The sequence below is a fragment of the Salmo trutta genome, chromosome 22 (assembly GCF_901001165.1).
Source record: "Salmo trutta chromosome 22, fSalTru1.1, whole genome shotgun sequence".
NCBI lineage: Eukaryota > Metazoa > Chordata > Actinopteri > Salmoniformes > Salmonidae > Salmo > Salmo trutta.
This window is the reverse complement of record NC_042978.1, coordinates 34,914,416-34,935,508: the sequence shown is the minus strand read 5'-3', so window position 1 is coordinate 34,935,508 and position 21,093 is coordinate 34,914,416. Positions and strand designations below refer to the sequence as shown.

At 49.3% G+C, this 21,093-nt stretch overlaps 1 protein-coding gene across 1 annotated transcript in view; it reads right to left on the bottom strand.

Moving 5' to 3' along the window:
- The window catches only part of gmds (GDP-mannose 4,6-dehydratase), a gene marked incomplete in the record, with an annotated part of 263,826 nt that overhangs the window by 228,057 nt on the left and 14,676 nt on the right, over window positions 1-21,093 (bottom strand). Inside the window, 1 exon segment of the mRNA XM_029707818.1 lies at window positions 1,818-1,862. Within this exon segment, the coding sequence (XP_029563678.1) occupies window positions 1,818-1,862 (45 nt within the window).

Sequence of the window (21,093 nt, the reverse complement as noted above, 5' to 3'; positions counted from 1 at the left end):
TCTGCTCTATCCGCACTGATTGGTGAAGTCATTTAATGAGCTAAATGTAAAACACTTGATTTCACAGGTTAAAAAGGAACAGAAAGGAACAAAATAAACCGGTACTTGTTTAGGGGATCAAACTTTATATGGCTGGTTGGAAAAGTGGAACAAAAAAAAAGAAAATAGTAAATAATAGTTCTGCTCAGAACGAAACGATAGGAAAATAATTTTGGTTCCAACCCCTGACTCTAGGAGATAGATTGGATCCATGACAATCTCCAAACATTCTCCTTCCCCATCTCCCAATCTACATGTGAGGGAGTAGGGAGGTGTTTTGGGGGAGTTCTGGGGATGCATAGGAAGCTCTGTTGTGAAGAGATAGCTGGGGAACTGGGGAGCACATTACTAAGAGGACATTGTGCCCTGACCACACTTCCTTTATTCACTCTCCACTTCCTGCCTGCCTGTCCGTCTCTCTATCATCCCCCCTCGCAACGAGTCCCCAGTCTGGAGCCTGGAGCAGAGCCACTTCCTGTGGTGCCTGAAGACACTTCCTGTCTACTGTGGGCTGGTTCCACAAGAGCAGGGCTGGTATGACTGGGAGCACATTACTGAGAGGACATCGTGCCCGGACCTCACTTCCTTTATTCACTCTCCACTTCCTGCCTGCGCCTCAATCATCCCCCGATTGTGAAGATATCGGCTATTTTGAAGAAGGCTTTACGTGCAATGATGGTGATACGTGGTTTATTAAATGTACTAATTGTATTTCACTCTGGATAAAAGCATATGGTAAATACAATATGTAAAAGTTGGGGGCGGGGGGATCCTGCTGACCATCCAGGGGAAATGAAATCATTCAGCTACTGTAGAGAAAACAGATCCAGAGCTAGCATGGAGAGTGTGGGTATGTTTGTGTCTGATGTAAATTACTTTTAAGAAGTCACAGAAGTCACATAGCAAGAGTTTTAGCTACGTACTCCTATTCAGTCAGCAGCCCCCTGTAAAACTGTGTGACCAACAGGCCATGTTGATTTTGATGGAGCTGTGCTGAGAACAGTGTGTAACAGCAACAGGTGAAAGTGATGAATGACCTCGCTCCTGGCCATTTAATAACAGCCATTTCCTGGTTAATGGTCTAACCCCGGGGTTAAAGGTCAGAGGTTAACAGAGCCAGTGTCACACAGAGATTACAAAGATTACAGGCAGGTCCAAAATGATTGGCACCCTCGATAAAGATGAGCAAAAAAGACTGTATAAAATAAATCATACAAATACTGAGCTATATTGTATGCTCCAAAAAATATACTAAGACAACTGCTCAGAGAAAGAAATGTTGTTTAACAAGTTAATAAAAGAAAATCGGATAAAAATAGGTGTCACAATTACTGGCACCTCCGTTTTCAATAGTCCTGCACCCTCCCCTAGCGAAGAGAACGGCACTGAGCCTTTTCTCAAATGTTATATGAGATTGGAGAGAATAGTGCTTCATTTCAATTAGCACGTGTGCCTTGTTAAAAGTTCAAATGAACTTGCCCACTTAAATAAAGGTTCAATTCCAAACAGAGCTGCCGAGAGAAGACTGACAGGCAGACTCACACATCAGTCACATCAGTCACATCAGTCAGATAGATATCTATCTATCTATCTATCTGATGTGACTGAGGTGTGAGTCTGCCTGTCAGTCTTCTCTCGGCAGCTCTGTCTGGAATTTCGGTTAGAGCTTATCTAGGGAATGTGTGCGTGTGTATAGCAGTGTGGATGTCTGGAGCACAGAAGAGAGAGGCAGGGTGTGTATCCCAGTCTGGGAGCCTCTCCCTGGGAGTCGCTCTCACCTCATAGCCCTTCTCCAGCAGGAACTCAGCCAGGTAGGAGCCATCCTGAAACACAGACAAAACACACAGGTCTGTTAGAGAGCAACACATGCATGACTGTGTGTGTTGGAGTGTGTTTTCACCCATTCAATAAGGTCTTGTACCCATGTAGCCTATCTTCTCTTCTCCCTCAGACTGCACATTCTGGAACATTCCAAACCAGTCATGGCATTCCCTCTCCCTAACCTCCATCCCAGTCTCCTCCACCTACCTACCCACCCACAACCCCACCCCCATTCCCCTCCACTTCCTCTCCAAGTCTGGGGGTGATTTGGCCACAGACCTCTGGCCATCCAGACCAGAGGGGAACATGTGAGGAAGAAAGTTGGAAGAGAAGTAGATTTCAGTCTACCAACCAAGGCCAAGCAATGTTGGAGTAACCTGGTCCCAGATCAGTTTGTGCTGTCTTTCCAACTCCAAATGACAACAACCATCATGAGTCCCCGGCCTGGGTATAGACTCCATGGGAGCTGTGAGCTAAGGATATAAACATACCATACCCACCACATATAATTCAAATGAATTTATTAGCCAAAATTGCCAAGGTCAGAGGTTCCAAGACCGTTTTACTCAGTCTATTTCTATGGTCCCCCACTAAAGTCAGAGGGATGTGTAGCTCATTGCCTACCATGGTTAGGTTAGTGCAGCTAAGCACTGTCAGAGGAGATCAGTATGAAACGTCAGTCATTATGGGCCGTCTACCACAGTTCACAATAGACCAGTATCATAGGATGGAGTTCAGTGTAGTTCAGTGTAGTTCAGGTGGATTCAGTGGTCACCACAGTATGAGGCCCCTGCTTTGGCAAGGTGGGTTCACTGTGGTCCAGGTGGGTTCACTGTGGTCCAGGTGGGTTCACTGTGATCCAGGTGGGTTCACTGTGATCCAGGTGGGTTCACTGTGATCCAGGTGGGTTCACTGTGGTCCAGGTGGGTTCACTGTGATCCAGGTGGGTTCACTGTGATCCAGGTGGGTTCTCTGTGGGTTCACTGTGATCCAGGTGGGTTCTCTGTGGGTTCACTGTGATCCAGGTGGGTTCACTGTGGGTTCACTGTGGTCCAGGTGGGTTCTCTGTGGGTTCACTGTGATCCAGGTGGGTTCTCTGTGGGTTCACTGTGATCCAGGTGGGTTCTCTGTGGGTTCACTGTGGTCCAGGTGGGTTCTCTGTGGGTTCACTGTGATCCAGGTGGGTTCTCTGTGGGTTCACTGTGATCCAGGTGGGTTCTCTGTGGGTTCACTGTGATCCAGGTGGGTTCACTGTGGGTTCACTGTGGTCCAGGTGGGTTCACTGTGGTCCAGGTGGGTTCACTGTGGTCCAGGTGGGTTCACTGTGGTCCAGGTGGGTTCACTGTGGTCCAGGTGGGTTCACTGTGGGTTCACTGTGGTCCAGGTGGGTTCACTGTGGTCCAGGTGGGTTCACTGTGATCCAGGTGGGTTCACTGTGGGTTCACTGTGGTCCAGGTGGGTTCACTGTGGTCCAGGTGGGTTCACTGTGGTACACTGTGGTCCAGGTGGGTTCACTGTGGTCCAGGTGGGTTCACTGTGATCCAGGTGGGTTCACTGTGGTCCAGGTGGGTTCACTGTGGTCCAGGTGGGTTCACTGTGGTCCAGGTGGGTTCACTGTGGGTTCACTGTGATCCAGGTGGGTTGACTGTGATCCAGGTGGGTTCACTGTGGGTTCACTGTGGTCCAGGTGGGTTCACTGTGGTCCAGGTGGGTTCACTGTGGTCCAGGTGGGTTCACTGTGGTACACTGTGGTCCAGGTGGGTTCACTGTGGGTTCACTGTGGTCCAGGTGGGTTCACTGTGGTTCACTGTGGGTTCACTGTGGTCCAGGTGGGTTCACTGTGGTCCAGGTGGGTTCACTGTGGTCCACGTGGGTTCACTGTGGTCCACGTGGGTTCACGTGGGTTCACTGTGGTCCAGGTGGGTTCACTGTGGTCCAGGTGGGTTCACTGTGGTTCAGGAGGGGGCTCTGGCTCTTTGGTTCTGGGTCTAGCTCTATGGAGGGTGGCACTGAATCCTGACTGAGCACAGCCTGACTTGGTAGTTGGTACCCAGAGATCGGTTGGTACTGCCAGCCTGGCACCACACCAGCCTGGCACCACACCAGCCTGACACCACACCAGCCTGGCACCACACCAGCCTGGCACCACACCAGCCTGGCACCACACCATGTAGCCTCTCCCTCCCCTTGTGCATCCCAAATGGTACCCTATGCGTTTCAGGGTCCTGGTCAAAAGTTGTCCACTATATAGGGAATAGGGTGCCATTTGGGACGCACAGCCTAACTCCATAACCTTGCGCCATTCAATGCTCTGGCCCCCGGGTCCTGTCATGTTTTCCTGACCCTGTGCCAGTGTCAAACATCAACGTGCCAAATGAATTACGGAAAAAAACATGAAGAGTTGGTTTAATGTTTGAAAACAAGAGGCTCTTTTGAGGCCGTTTTAGCCCATAAACCCTGGCCTCACCGCTCGGTTTCCTGTTATGGGGAGCCAGGGGAGGTGGGCAGATGCATACACACTATCTGAACAGCACACCTAGTGCTCCCAGTGAGGCCCTCTCTAGACCAGAAAACCCCCTGAGTCTCATTTTGGGCCAAAACACCCTAATCAGACAGCTCTTCAGCAACTAGACCAAACACAAATTCCATTGGTCAGAGAGGTGACAGTTGGGTCAGGGGTCAAGGGATTGGAGGATCTGACTGATCTATCTGAGTATGTTTACATGCACACTAATAATTCGATATTAAACTAATTATGGCAATAGTCATGTAAACACAACTCTGCTTGTCTATACACGCCGATTAAAACATCTGGTTTTCTGAGCCTTCTTTAGAATTATTAGGACATGTAAACAGCGTAATCTGTGTTCCAGGGTCTGTGATATGGGCATGGGCCAGCACCAGCAGTGTAAACAGCGTAATCTGTGTTCCAGGGTCTGTGATATGGGCATGGGCCAGCACCAGCCGTGTAAACAGCGTAATCTGTGTTCCAGGGTCTGTGATATGGGCATGGGCCAGCACCAGCCGTGTAAACAGCGTAATCTGTGTTCCAGGGTCTGTGATATGGGCATGGGCCAGCACCAGCCGTGTAAACAGCGTAATCTGTGTTCCAGGGTCTGTGATATGGGCATGGGCCAGCACCAGCCGTGTAAACAGCGTAATCTGTGTTCCAGGGTCTGTGATATGGGCATGGGCCAGCACCAGCCGTGTAAACAGTGTAATCTGTGTTCCAGGGTCTGTGATATGGGCATGGGCCAGCACCAGCCGTGTAAACAGTGTAATCTGTGTTCCAGGGTCTGTGATATGGGCATGGGCCAGCACCAGCAGTGTAAACAGCGTAATCTGTGTTCCAGGGTCTGTGATATGGGCATGGGCCAGCACCAGCAGTGTAAACAGCGTAATCTGTGTTCCAGGGTCTGTGATATGGGCATGGGCCAGCACCAGCCGTGTAAACAGTGTAATCTGTGTTCCAGGGTCTGTGATATGGGCATGGGCCAGCACCAGCCGTGTAAACAGCGTAATCTGTGTTCCAGGGTCTGTGATATGGGCATGGGCCAGCACCAGCAGTGTAAACAGCGTAATCTGTGTTCCAGGGTCTGTGATATGGGCATGGGCCAGCACCAGCAGTGTAAACAGCGTAATCTGTGTTCCAGGGTCTGTGATATGGGCATGGGCCAGCACCAGCAGTGTAAACAGCGTAATCTGTGTTCCAGGGTCTGTGATATGGGCATGGGCCAGCACCAGCAGTGTAAACAGCGTAATCTGTGTTCCAGCGTCTGTGATATGGGCATGGGCCAGCACCAGCAGTGTAAACAGCGTAATCTGTGTTCCAGCGTCTGTGATATGGGCATGGGCCAGCACCAGCAGTGTAAACAGCGTAATCTGTGTTCCAGCGTCTGTGATATGGGCATGGGCCAGCACCAGCAGTGTAAACAGCGTAATCTGTGTTTTCCAGCAGTGTAAACAGCGTAATCTGTGTTTTCCAGCAGTGTAAACAGCGTAATCTGTGTTTTCCAGCAGTGTAAACAGCGTAATCTGTCTTCCAGCAGTGTAAACAGCGTAATCTGTGTTCCAGCAGTGTAAACAGCGTAATCTGTGTTCCAGCAGTGTAAACAGCGTAATCTGTGTTCCAGGGTCTGTGATATGGGCATGGGCCAGCACCAGCAGTGTAAACAGTGTAATCTGTGTTCCAGGGTCTGTGATATGGGCATGGGCCAGCACCAGCCGTGTAAAGAGTGTAATCTGTGTTCCAGGGTCTGTGATATGGGCATGGGCCAGCACCAGCCGTGTAAACAGTGTAATCTGTGTTCCAGGGTCTGTGATATGGGCATGGGCCAGCACCAGCCGTGTAAACAGTGTAATCTGTGTTCCAGGGTCTGTGATATGGGCATGGGCCAGCACCAGCCGTGTAAACAGTGTAATCTGTGTTCCAGGGTCTGTGATATGGGCATGGGCCAGCACCAGCAGTGTAAACAGTGTAATCTGTGTTCCAGGGTCTATGATATGGGCATGGGCCAGCACCAGCAGTGTAAACAGCGTAATCTGTGTTCCAGGGTCTGTGATATGGGCATGGGCCAGCACCAGCAGTGTAAACAGCGTAATCTGTGTTCCAGGGTCTGTGATATGGGCATGGGCCAGCACCAGCAGTGTAAACAGTGTAATCTGTGTTCCAGGGTCTGTGATATGGGCATGGGCCAGCACCAGCAGTGTAAACAGTGTAATCTGTGTTCCAGGGTCTGTGATATGGGCATGGGCCAGCACCAGCAGTGTAAACAGCATAATCTGTGTTCCAGCAGTGTAATCTGTGTTCCAGGGTCTGTGATATGGGCATGGGCCAGCACCAGCAGTGTAAACAGTGTAATCTGTGTTCCAGGGTCTGTGATATGGGCATGGGCCAGCACCAGCCGTGTAAAGAGTGTAATCTGTGTTCCAGGGTCTGTGATATGGGCATGGGCCAGCACCAGCCGTGTAAACAGTGTAATCTGTGTTCCAGGGTCTGTGATATGGGCATGGGCCAGCACCAGCCGTGTAAACAGTGTAATCTGTGTTCCAGGGTCTGTGATATGGGCATGGGCCAGCACCAGCCGTGTAAACAGTGTAATCTGTGTTCCAGGGTCTGTGATATGGGCATGGGCCAGCACCAGCAGTGTAAACAGTGTAATCTGTGTTCATGGGTCTATGATATGGGCATGGGCCAGCACCAGCAGTGTAAACAGCGTAATCTGTGTTCCAGGGTCTGTGATATGGGCATGGGCCAGCACCAGCAGTGTAAACAGCGTAATCTGTGTTCCAGGGTCTGTGATATGGGCATGGGCCAGCACCAGCAGTGTAAACAGTGTAATCTGTGTTCCAGGGTCTGTGATATGGGCATGGGCCAGCACCAGCAGTGTAAACAGTGTAATCTGTGTTCCAGGGTCTGTGATATGGGCATGGGCCAGCACCAGCAGTGTAAACAGCATAATCTGTGTTCCAGCAGTGTAATCTGTGTTCCAGGGTCTGTGATATGGGCATGGGCCAGCACCAGCAGTGTAAACAGTGTAATCTGTGTTACAGGGTCTGTGATATGGGCATGGGCCAGCACCAGTAGCGCGAGCCTCCCTCTTATGTTATTTTGATTGGCCATTTTCTGCATTTATCTAAATCCCATCAGGTAGCCTGATTTCAGAGGTGTCCATGTAAACAGGATTATTAGAGAAATCATTCTTCTTGCAAAGCAGGCTTTTAAACAAACTATTATATTAATCTGACTATCCACAATAATGGGATTGTTGTGTGCATTAACCATACTTACTGCTATCTTTCCCTCGGGGTCGGAAACTAAGTGAACAACATCGGTATCTGTGGGAGTCTGATTAGTGAATAATGAGAAATTCTGTTCTCAGGGTGCAGTGTATGAGACACACCTGAAGGGGGCATGTACAGCACACCTGTATCAGACAGCTCCAGTGAGATACTGTATACCCCACCTCAAACCAGCCAGCCAATCACAAGCCCCAGATGTATGCCACGCCACATGTAGTGACAAGGAGACAATACAACTGAATGCTGAGCGGAGGCGATTTTAGCCCAGGGGGAGAGCAGTGCTGTCAGATGTATTTCCCATGGTCCTCTGGCAGGGCTGCGTCAGAAATGACAACCATATGGACCCTGGTCAAAAGCAGTGCAATATATATGGACTAGGGTGTAATTTGGGAGGAATCCTCCTGTTCCAGTCCAGGACCAGTTACATAGTACAGACCTGAACCTGATGAGGTGTTATATACTGTCCAATAGTGGGATTCAGAGGAAATAGAATAAGAGTTTCCCTTTACACACGTTTTACTATCCAGGGTGGGACCAAAACATTTATTCACATTCAAAATCCTATTTTCCCTAACACCAACCCTTAACCCTAACACCAACCCTTAACCCTAACACCAACCCTTAACCCTAACACCAACCCTTAACCCTAACACCAACCCTTAACCCTAACACCAACCCTTAACCCTAACACCAACCCTTAACCCTAACACCAACCCTTAACCCTAACACCAACCCTTAACCCTAACACCAACCCTTAACCCTAACACCAACCCTTAACCCTAACACCAACCCTAATTGTAACCCTACTCCTAAACCCTGAGCCTAAAACAGCATCTTTTGGGGACCGGCAAATTGTGCCTACTTGTCAACTTTTCCTTGTTTTACTATCCTTGTGAGGACTTTTGGAATCCAAAAGGATAGTAAAGTTAGACTTTATGTGTGTGTGTTCCAACTAAAGATTCAACACACTACCAAACTACCTAAAATGTATGAAATGAAATGTATGCATTCACTACTGTAAGTCGCTCTGGATAAGAGCTTCTGCTAAATGACTAAAATGTAAAAAAAATGTAAATGTAACTAGCCAAATGAACAATGCCGAGGCTTGCCAAACCAATCCATGTGTATGAAGTATGTTTGCTATGTTAGCTCATCAGCAACGCCTATAAGTCCACCATTAGATCCAAAGCATTGACTTGGCATCAATGGTCAAAGTGAAGGCATAGTGTGTGAATTTGAATTAGTGCAGACCATTAGTGAAAGCATGGACAAAACATAATACATTATTTTAGCAAGGTTCTCTTACTATGGTAAAGCAATTCCAACTCCCGTGATTCCTTCCAATACAGTATCATCCATTACCCACATCCCACTACCAATTACCAACACTGATAGCATCTCAGTCTAGTTGTACAGTTGCTAATGCATCACATTCTCCCATAGTGCAAGACCCAGTGATTGTGTTTGTTATGACTATATAAACATGGCCATGCCTCAGTAGAGAAAGAGAGAGAGAGAAGAGATGGAGGGGGAGAGAGAGAGCGAGAAGAGATGGAGGGAGGAGAGAGAGAGAGAGAAAAACATGACAGAGCAGAAATAGAAAGATGATGGAGAGACATAAGCCAGCTCCCGAGTGACGCAGTGTTCTAAGGCACTACATCTCAGTGCAAGAGACATCACTACAGTCCCTGGTTCGAATCCAGGCTAAAACACATCTGGCTGTGATTGGGAGTCCCATAGGGAGGTGAACAACTGGCTGGAGTAGGCCATCATTGTAAATAAGAATTTGTTCCTAACTGACTTGCCTAGTTAAATGAATTATTTTTTTAAATAAGCGATGCTCCATAGAAAGCTAGTCTGGCTCCCCCTGCTGGCGTAAGATTGAAATAACAAGGCTTTATTGCAGGCTCTTTGTGACTGGACTCTTTTCCAAGTAGATGCTATATTATATTTATCTAAGTTATGCAGGAGTGTCAAATATATCGGGGATGAGAAGAATAGATGTACAATATGTCTGTATAGAGACAGCTGTGAAGTGTGTGTGTGTGTGTGTGTGTGTGTGTGTGTGTGTGTGTGTGTGTGTGTGTGTGTGTGTGTGTGTATTAGGCATGCGATGCGTGTGTGTGTGTGTGTGTGTGTGTGTGTACACATACAGAGCGTGTTAATTTGTCAGTGTGTATAAATAAATCATTTTAATGTGCTTTCTTTAGACCAAAGAGAGAGGCTGCCAGACACACCACTGGGCTGCAATTAGAGCTGACAGACTTTAATGAACCTGCAATCACAGACCACAGGACATGTAGTATAGCACAAGCTCACACACACAGACTAGGTCCAGGACAACTAGGTCCAGGACGACTAGGTCCAGGACGACTAGGTCCAGGATGACTAGGTCCAGGACGACTAGGTCCAGGACGACTAGGTCCAGGACGACTAGGTCCAGGACGACTAGGTCCAGGACGACTAGGTCCAGGACGATACCAGTATCAGATACTCGTTAGTATGGAAAACAAAGCTGATTTCACTTCTTTAGGAAAGCAGCCCTAATGTTGGAAACATTATGTTGTCATCCACAGTCACATGTATTTATTTTCCCAGCTATAACACAGTATTTCACATACAGCAGGTTTTTAAAGGACCAAAGAGTTCAGTCTGCATCTGCTTTCATTTTTGCCATGGAAAACATACTGCGATACCAGTATCGTCACAGCCCTAACACAGACACACACTGTCACGCACAGACACACAAACACACTCAGACAGAGAGTAAATGAGCATTATGCATACAGTATTCTGTTAGAGTGAGCACTATCCCGATCCTTTAGCCCAAACCAGGCATTTCACTGTTACAAACGACTGACTGAGCACGTGCAGAACTACTTCACATACTCCAATGTGTTTCTGTAATCAGTGAGGGAGCTCTGATGGCACTTCCTGTCCTCACAGGAAATCCATCACTTTACAACTTCTCACAGTGGGGCGTGACAGACATGGCCCTGCTGGCCCCACACACACAGCTACTGTTCACACACACACACACACACACTCTTATTAACACCTTGACTTCTATTTCATATTCATGGCAGCAGGATATAGAAGTGAACACCTATAAGGGCATTAGCTCATACTTGGTTAGCTTAGCCCTAGCCTCGCTACCATAAAAGTCTCACAAGGCAAATATATGTCCGGAAGAGACTGATGCCAGATTCACACTACAGCGATGGGTCTAATATTTTATTTTTTACATTAACCTTTAACCAGCTTGGCTCATTTTTGCTCAGTAATGTGAAAAGGGTGGGCTATAAAGCATCACTATGATGGTACGATTTAGACCTTAGGATCTGCTCCCACATATAACCTTTTTTTCTTTCTTTATTGAATCCTGTCAGATCTCCAGATCTCATTCCGAGGCAGAATCAGCCTTGGAGGGGCGATCAGGAGCGATTACGAGCAACGGAGGAGGGATCACAGAGGAGATGTGCACGGATTTTTCACTTTCTGATTATTATTCCTGGCATTCCAACAACCTCTCAGTCCCCCTTGTGTGGTTTTACTGAACGCTGTCTTTGGAACGGAGGGGGGGGGGGGAGGAGAAGAGCAGTGTATCAAATGCCCACAATAAAATAAGGAGGATGTAGGATGTAGGTTGCACATCAGAAAGGTTGTGGGGTGTATCAAAACCCGGTGTTGTTTTCCTAGACAAGTTAAAAAAGCAGAGTAATACCCCAAAACAAAGGCCCATTTTATTGCTGACCAGAGAGAGAGGGGGACAGAACCCAGCCTCTTAAGCCCTCACCTTCCTCCCCCTCCCTGTCCTGTACTCATACTAAGCCATCCAGCGGAGAACACAGCACAGAGTGGACCCCTTGCTTTAGCACTGAGGTGGTCACCTATAATTCACACCCCAGATCATTCTCTGACCCCTGCAGCTCAACCAATCACAGTAGCCTGAGGTCCTGAGGCCACCACAAGACAAATAGCAAAATGTTTCGGCCCTCGGCCAGTCACAATTTATGAACAGTAGTTAGCCTGGAGATTTATGGTATCGTCGCAACCTTACGACCCCACCGGTGTTAGGGAACCCCCCTCTGAGTGTGAGATGGTATATCCAGATGGTATATTCCTGTATGGAGATTCCACATCAGGGACAAGGGCCTCAGTATTCTACTGCCCTGTTAGGGGGGATATATATCACAGAGACTGAAGGGCAGAATAAAAATGAAATAACACTGTTATTCTTTGTTTTCTGTTAGAGGGAGAAGGAGGAGGGGGAAAAGTAGGAGAGGGCCAGGGAGTCTAGGGACAGAGAGAGGCAGGGTGAGGGAGATAAACAGAGAGAGAAAAAGGATAGAAAAAGAGCAAGAGAGAGCAAAAAAAGAGCAATAGAAAAAGAGCGAGAGAGCGAGAGAGCGAGAGAAAGGGGAAAAAGAGAGAAAGAGGATGAAAGGAGAGAGAGGAGGGAGAATGCTACAGGAGCGCCAGGTGGAGAGAGGAATGTGAGAGGTTGGAAATTACTTTCCAAGATCCGGGAATGGGATGGCTCTGTGTCCAGGGAGGGCTTCTAGGAAGGCTCAGGATTCAGGAAGGAATATCTAGGCCGAGTGACATCTCAACTCTTCCCAAACTTACTACCATCTCACTAATGCCGGGCATACACTACACAATTTTGTCGTCCCAGACAAATTCTAATGATCAGGGTGAAATTGAATGAACTTGCACTAGGATCAGTACCTTGGGACTCAGGTAGTTTGAGCTGGTCAAGGACTCACCGATGACTGTTCCGTTCTCCAGACCTCTGTCGGATGTCCTGATCATTTTCTGACATGTCAGACATTTTGGTCGTGCATCTTGTAGTATGAGCAGTGCCACGACATGATTGGGCAAAGACTTCTGCCAATAGCCAATGAGCACCAAAACAATGATGGCAAAGAGGAGAGTAACAACAGAAAGCACCGTGTGAACCGAGGCGATGACGACAGATTGGTGGAGCTGTGGAGAGAACACAGCTGCCTTGTCAATATTAAAAAGGTTTATATAAACCTCCATTTTTCTCTGTGGAATAGAAAGTCCGCTACGTCTTGGCTCGTTCAGTGTGACAGGGTCTAGGTCTGCTGGTTCAGTACCACTACGCCTTGGCTCGTTCAGTGTGACAGGGTCGATGTCTGCTGGTTCAGTACCACTACGTCTTGGCTCGTTCAGTGTGACAGGGTCTAGGTCTGCTGGTTCAGTACCACTACGTCTTGGCTCGTTCAGTGTGACAGGGTCTAGGTCTGCTGGTTCAGTACCACTACGCCTTGGCTCGTTCAGTGTGACAGGGTCGATGTCTGCTGGTTCAGTACCACTACGTCTTGGCTCGTTCAGTGTGACAGGGTCTAGGTCTGCTGGTTCAGTACCACTACGTCTTGGCTCGTTCAGTGTGACAGGGTCTAGGTCTGCTGGTTCAGTACCACTACGTCTTGGCTCGTTCAGTGTGACAGGGTCGATGTCTGCTGGTTCAGTACCACTACATCTTGGCTCGTTCAGTGTGACAGGGTCTAGGTCTGCTGGTTCAGTACCACTACGTCTTGGCTCGTTCAGTGTGACAGGGTCGATGTCTGCTGGTTCAGTACCACTACGTCTTGGCTCGTTCAGTGTGACAGGGTCGAGGTCTGCTGGTTCAGTACCACTACGCCTTGGCTCGTTCAGTGTGACAGGGTCGATGTCTGCTGGTTCAGTACCACTACGTCTTGGCTCGTTCAGTGTGACAGGGTCGAGGTCTGCTGGTTCAGTACCACTACGCCTTGGCTCGTTCAGTGTGACAGGGTCGAGGTCTGCTGGTTCAGTACCACTACGTCTTGGCTCGTTCAGTGTGACAGGGTCCAGGTCTGCTGGTTCAGTACCACTACGTCTTGGCTCGTTCAGTGTGACAGGGTCGATGTCTGCTGGTTCAGTACCACTACGTCTTGGCTCGTTCAGTGTGACAGGGTCTAGGTCTGCTGGTTCAGTACCACTACGTCTTGGCTCGTTCAGTGTGACAGGGTCGAGGTCTGCTGGTTCAGTACCACTACGTCTTGGCTCGTTCAGTGTGACAGGGTCGAGGTCTGCTGGTTCAGTACCACTACGTCTTGGCTCGTTCAGTGTGACAGGGTCGAGGTCTGCTGGTTCAGTACCACTACGTCTTGGCTCGTTCAGTGTGACAGGGTCGATGTCTGCTGGTTCAGTACCACTACGTCTTGGCTCGTTCAGTGTGACAGGGTCGATGTCTGCTGGTTCAGTACCACTACGTCTTGGCTCGTTCAGTGTGACAGGGTCTAGGTCTGCTGGTTCAGTACCACTACGTCTTGGCTCGTTCAGTGTGACAGGGTCGAGGTCTGCTGGTTCAGTACCACTACGTCTTGGCTCGTTCAGTGTGGCAGGGTCGATGTCTGCTGGTTCAGTACCACTACGTCTTGGCTCGTTCAGTGTGACAGGGTCGAGGTCTGCTGGTTCAGTACCACTACGTCTTGGCTCGTTCAGTGTGACAGGGTCGATGTCTGCTGGTTCAGTACCACTACGTCTTGGCTCGTTCAGTGTGACAGGGTCGATGTCTGCTGGTTCAGTACCACTACATCTTGGCTCGTTCAGTGTGACAGGGTCGATGTCTGCTGGTTCAGTACCACTACGGGCGGTCGTAGTCTCCGACAAAGATCTACCAGTGTCAGAAGTGTAGCCTTTATCATGAAGTATGGCTGGTGTTACAAGCCAATCCCGGTGACTGGCCAATAGGAACATGGCCAGCACTGAGTATGTCCACAATAATACGTTTGTTGTGAATAGACAGATTAATACAATAGTTCGATTTAAACAGTTATACACTTTGCAAGAACAATTTCCCTAATAATGTTGTTTATTTGATTCTGATTTTAGAAATATAAAGTTTGTAGCCTATGTGAAAACAACTTCTAAGATTCATACTTTCAGTTTTTCTGAACTCACTTCACTTGTGCATAAGAGGGAGGATTGCACTGGTGATGCTGTCGCAGGTCAAATACACCACTGCAGGTAACGTAGCCTACGTCGGCTGATGAATCCTCGTAAGTTGAATGCAAAACCTGAAGCCAAAATTGAAGCAAATCGTACAATCTGGCCAGGTTGATATCAATATTTGTACTTGGTAACATCACAGTGTGATGTAATAATGGTAAAAGACTGAATCTGACGTAGTGGGGGGGAAGGCCTGCGACACCATAATATCCTACTACACTATATAGTCAAACACACACCTGACAAACACAGCTTGAACCATATTAAACATTATAGGCATAGGCTCGCTGTATATTTCCAGTCTGGAAAAGCTGGGTAACAGGAGCAGAATTCAGTTTGACTTCTACAAGGTCTGACTGGGCTTACCAAGCTGAGCTTGGTCAGGTGAGGGGAGGTCTGAGCCTGTGGGTCAGGGTGGTGATAGGTAGAGTCCTGTGGTACTGTAGAGCCTGTGTGGACAGGGTGGTGATAGGTAGAGTCCTGTGGTACTGTAGAGCCTGTGTGGACAGGGTGGTGATAGGTAGAGTCCTGTGGTACTGTAGAGCCTGTGTGGACAGGGTGGTGATAGGTAGAGTCCTGTGGTACTGTAGAGCCTGTGTGGACAGGGTGGTGATAGGTAGAGTCCTGTGGTACTGTAGAGCCTGTGTGGACAGGGTGGTGATAGGTAGAGTCCTGTGGTACTGTAGAGCCTGTGTGGACAGGGTGGTGATAGGTAGAGTCCTGTGGTACTGTAGAGCCTGTGGGACAGGGTGGTGATAGGTAGAGTCCTGTGGTACTGTAGAGCCTGTGTGGACAGGGTGGTGATAGGTAGAGTCCTGTGGTACTGTAGAGCCTGTGTGGACAGGGTGGTGATAGGTAGAGTCCTGTGGTACTGTAGAGCCTGTGTGGACAGGGTGGTGATAGGTAGAGTCCTGTGGTACTGTAGAGCCTGTGTGGACAGGGTGGTGATAGGTAGAGTCCTGTGGTACTGTAGAGCCTGTGGGTCAGGGTGGTGATAGGTAGAGTCCTGTGGTACTGTAGAGCCTGTGTGGACAGGGTGGTGATAGGTAGAGTCCTGTGGTACTGTAGAGCCTGTGTGGACAGGGTGGTGATAGGTAGAGTCCTGTGGTACTGTAGAGCCTGTGTGGACAGAGTGGTGATAGGTAGAGTCCTGTGGTACTGTAGAGCCTGTGGGTCAGGGTGGTGATAGGTAGAGTCCTGTGGTACTGTAGAGCCTGTGTGGACAGGGTGGTGATAGGTAGAGTCCTGTGGTACTGTAGAGCCTGTGTGGACAGGGTGGTGATAGGTAGAGTCCTGTGGTACTGTAGAGCCTGTGTGGACAGGGTGGTGATAGGTAGAGTCCTGTGGTACTGTAGAGCCTGTGGGTCAGGGTGGTGATAGGTAGAGTCCTGTGGTACTGTAGAGCCTGTGTGGACAGGGTGGTGATAGGTAGAGTCCTGTGGTACTGTAGAGCCTGTGTGGACAGGGTGGTGATAGGTAGAGTCCTGTGGTACTGTAGAGCCTGTGTGGACAGAGTGGTGATAGGTAGAGTCCTGTGGTACTGTAGAGCCTGTGTGGACAGGGTGGTGATAGGTAGAGTCCTGTGGTACTGTAGAGCCTGTGTGGACAGGGTGGTGATAGGTAGAGTCCTGTGGTACTGTAGAGCCTGTGTGGACAGGGTGGTGATAGGTAGAGTCCTGTGGTACTGTAGAGCCTGTGTGGACAGGGTGGTGATAGGTAGAGTCCTGTGGTACTGTAGAGCCTGTGGGTCAGGGTGGTGATAGGTAGAGTCCTGTGGTACTGTAGAGCCTGTGGGACAGGGTGGTGATAGGTAGAGTCCTGTGGTACTGTAGAGCCTGTGGGTCAGGGTGGTGATAGGTAGAGTCCTGTGGTACTGTAGAGCCTGTGTGGACAGGGTGGTGATAGGTAGAGTCCTGTGGTACTGTAGAGCCTGTGTGGACAGGGTGGTGATAGGTAGAGTCCTGTGGTACTGTAGAGCCTGTGTGGACAGGGTGGTGATAGGTAGAGTCCTGTGGTACTGTAGAGCCTGTGTGGACAGGGTGGTGATAGGTAGAGTCCTGTGGTACTGTAGAGCCTGTGTGGACAGAGTGGTGATAGGTAGAGTCCTGTGGTACTGTAGAGCCTGTGGGTCAGGGTGGTGATAGGTAGAGTCCTGTGGTACTGTAGAGCCTGTGTGGACAGGGTGGTGATAGGTAGAGTCCTGTGGTACTGTAGAGCCTGTGTGGACAGGGTGGTGATAGGTAGAGTCCTGTGGTACTGTAGAGCCTGTGTGGACAGGGTGGTGATAGGTAGAGTCCTGTGGTACTGTAGAGCCTGTGGGTCAGGGTGGTGATAGGTAGAGTCCTGTGGTACTGTAGAGCCTGTGTGGACAGGGTGGTGATAGGTAGAGTCCTGTGGTACTGTAGAGCCTGTGTGGACAGGGTGGTGATAGGTAGAGTCCTGTGGTACTGTAGAGCCTGTGTGGACAGAGTGGTGATAGGTAGAGTCCTGTGGTACTGTAGAGCCTGTGTGGACAGGGTGGTGATAGGTAGAGTCCTGTGGTACTGTAGAGCCTGTGTGGACAGGGTGGTGATAGGTAGAGTCCTGTGGTACTGTAGAGCCTGTGTGGACAGGGTGGTGATAGGTAGAGTCCTGTGGTACTGTAGAGCCTGTGTGGACAGGGTGGTGATAGGTAGAGTCCTGTGGTACTGTAGAGCCTGTGGGTCAGGGTGGTGATAGGTAGAGTCCTGTGGTACTGTAGAGCCTGTGGGACAGGGTGGTGATAGGTAGAGTCCTGTGGTACTGTAGAGCCTGTGGGTCAGGGTGGTGATAGGTAGAGTCCTGTGGTACTGTAGAGCCTGTGTGGACAGGGTGGTGATAGGTAGAGTCCTGTGGTACTGTAGAGCCTGTGTGGACAGGGTGGTGATAGGTAGAGTCCTGTGGTACTGTAGAGCCTGTGGGGACAGGGTGGTGATAGGTAGAGTCCTGTGGTACTGTAGAGCCTGTGTGGACAGGGTGGTGATAGGTAGAGTCCTGTGGTACTGTAGAGCCTGTGTGGACAGGGTGGTGATAGGTAGAGTCCTGTGGTACTGTAGAGCCTGTGTGGACAGGGTGGTGATAGGTAGAGTCCTGTGGTACTGTAGAGCCTGTGGGTCAGGGTGGTGATAGGTAGAGTCCTGTGGTACTGTAGAGCCTGTGTGGACAGGGTGGTGATAGGTAGAGTCCTGTGGTACTGTAGAGCCTGTGTGGACAGGGGCGGGACGGCAGCAACTGGAGAGCCAGTTACAGCTCTGCTCTGTTAGCAGCCTTGTTCCCATCTGCATCCCCTGACCCAGCTAAACTCCAGACCCTCCCTAACACACCACCCCTTCACTCTCTAACCCACGCACATCAACTACCCCTTCACTCCACTCTCTAACCCACATCCACCACCCCTTCACTCCACTCTCTAACCCACATCCACCCACCACCCCTTCACTCCACTCTCTAACCCACATCCACCCCCCACCCCTTCACTCCACTCTCTAACCCACATCCACCCACCACCCCTTCACTCCACTCTCTAACCCACATCCACCCCCCACCCCTTCACTCCACTCTCTAACCCACATCCACCCACCACCCCTTCACTCCACTCTCTAACCCACATCCACCCACCACCCCTTCACTCCACTCTCTAACCCACATCCACCCACCACCCCTTCACTGCACTCTCTAACCCACATCCACCCACCACCCCTTCACTCCACTCTCTAACCCACATCCACCACCCCTTCACTGCACTCTCTAACCCACATCCACCCACCACCCCTTCACTGCACTCTCTAACCCACATCCACCCACCACCCCTTCACTCCACTCTCTAACCCACATCCACCACCCCTTCACTGCACTCTCTAACCCACATCCACCCACCACCCCTTCACTGCACTCTCTAACCCACATCCACCACCCCTTCACTGCACTCTCTAACCCACATCCACCCACCACCCCTTCACTCCATCCACCCACCACCCCTTCACTCCACTCTCTAACCCACATCCACCCACCACCCCTTCACTCCACTCTCTAACCCACATCCACCCACCACCCCTTCACTCCACTCTCTAACCCACATCCACCCACCACTCCTTCACTCCACTCTCTAACCCACACACACAGAAGACCAGGGTGGTGTAGGGTAGAATGGGTACTGGGCAGTGCCCCCAGTCCAACACCCTGGCACTATGGAATGGGTTGGCATCTAAGGTCTACCTTTTGAGGGAGATGGAGGAAGAAGGAGAGATAGAGGGAGGAGAGATAGAGGGGAAAAGGGGAATGTTCAGAAAACAAGCAGTGACTCAGTCAGCTCAAAACTGAGCCCACCTCTTCCTCTCTCTACCTCACACAGGCTCCACTGTGTCCTGACTGGGCACATAAAAAGCAAGCGAGAGAGAGAGAAAAAAAAAGGTGATGAAAAAAAATAGTTGTTGACATTTTAGTAGTGAATAACAGGATGTGGGGATCTAGGTCATAAATGGAACTGGTTTTCTGGAGTCTGCGCGCACACACACACACACACACACACAGAGAGTTGGGGTCTGGGCACAGTTCTGCTGCCTGACTGGTTTGAGCTAATGCACGTGTGTTGATGATTCAATTATACCAGAACATGGACTACAAGGTGAAGAAAGCGTTCCACAGGGATGCTGGCCCATGTTGATTCCAATGCTTCCCACGGTTGTGGCAAGTTGGCTGGTGGACCATTCTTGATATAAAAACGAAAAACTGTTGAGCGTGAAAAAGCAGCGTTGCAGTTCTTGACACACTCAAACCGGTGCGCCTGACATCACTACCATACCCCGTTCAAAGGCACTTCAATCTTTTGTCTTGCCCATTCACCCTCTGAATGGCACACATACACAATCCATGTCTCAATTGTCTCAAGGCTTAAAATCCTTCTTTAACCTGTCTCCTCACCTGCATCTACACTGATTTAAGTGGATTTAACATGACGTCAATATGGGATCATAGCCTTCACCAGGTCAATCTGTCGTGGAAAGTTTTCCTAATGTTTTACACTCAGTGTAAAGCAGACAGACGGGCATCCAATTACTGTTGGAATTAATGCTAGAACGGGCAAAAGGGGTGACCTAAGTGACTGTGCGTGGTATGATCGGCGTTGCGATCCAGTATCTCAGAAACAGCTGAGACACCTATCTCACGACAGCGTTTAGGGTTTACTGAGAACGGTGCAACAAACAACATCCAGTCAGTGGCAGTCCTAAAGGGCGAAAACAATTTGTTGAAGGAAATGGCAAGAACGGTGCAAGCTAACAGGCAGGCCACATACCGACAAATAAAGGAGCAGTACAACAGTGGTGCGTAGAACGGCATTTCGGAGCGCACAACTGGTCGGTCCTGGTCAGGGATGGGCTACTGCAGCAGGCGACCACACCGGGTTCCACTCCTATCAGCTAAACACATGAAGAAGTGGCTCCAGTGGGCAAGTGATCACCAACACTGGACACTGAGGAGTGGAAAAGCATCACCTGGAACATGACAGTGAGTTCATTTATTTATATTTATTTCACCTTTATTTAACCAGGTAGGCTAGTTGAGAACAAGTTCTCATTTACAACTGCGACCTGGCCAAGACAAAGCAAAGCAGTGTGACACAGACAACAACACAGAGTTACACATGGAATAAACAAGCCAATAACACAATAAATAAGTCAATGACACAGTAGAAAAAAGAAAGTCTATATACAGTGTGTGCAAAAGGCATGAGGAGGTAGGCAATAAATAGACCATAGTAGCGAAGAATTACAATTTAGCAGATTAACACTGGAGTGATAAATGAGCAGATGATGATGTTTAAGTAGAGATACTGGTGTGCAAAAGAGCAGAAAAGTAAATAAAAACAGTATGGGGATGAGGTAGGTAGATTGGGTGGGCAATGTACAGATGGACTATGTACAGCTGCAGCGATCGGTTAGCTGCTCAGATAGCTGATGTTTAAAGTTGGTGAGGGAAATAAAGTCTCCAACTTCAGCGATTTCTGCAATTCGTTCCAGTCACTGGCAGCAGAGAACTGGAATGAAAGGCGGCCAAATGAGGTGTTGGCTTTGGGGATGATCAGTGAGATATACCTGCTGGAACGTGTGCTACAGGTGAGTGTTGTTATCGTGACCAGTGAGCTGAGATAAGGTGGAGCTTTACCTAGCATAGACTTATAGATGACCTGGAGCCAGTGGGTCTGGCGACGAATATGTAGCGAGGGCCAGCTGACTAGAGCATACAGGTCGCAGTGGTGGGTGGTATAAGGTGATTTGGTAACAAAACGGATGGCACTGTGATAGACTGCATCCAGTTTGCTGAGTAGAGTATTGGAAGCTATTTTGTAGATGACATCGCCGAAGTCGAGGATCGGTAGGATAGTCAGTTTTACTAGGGTAAGTTTGGCGGCGT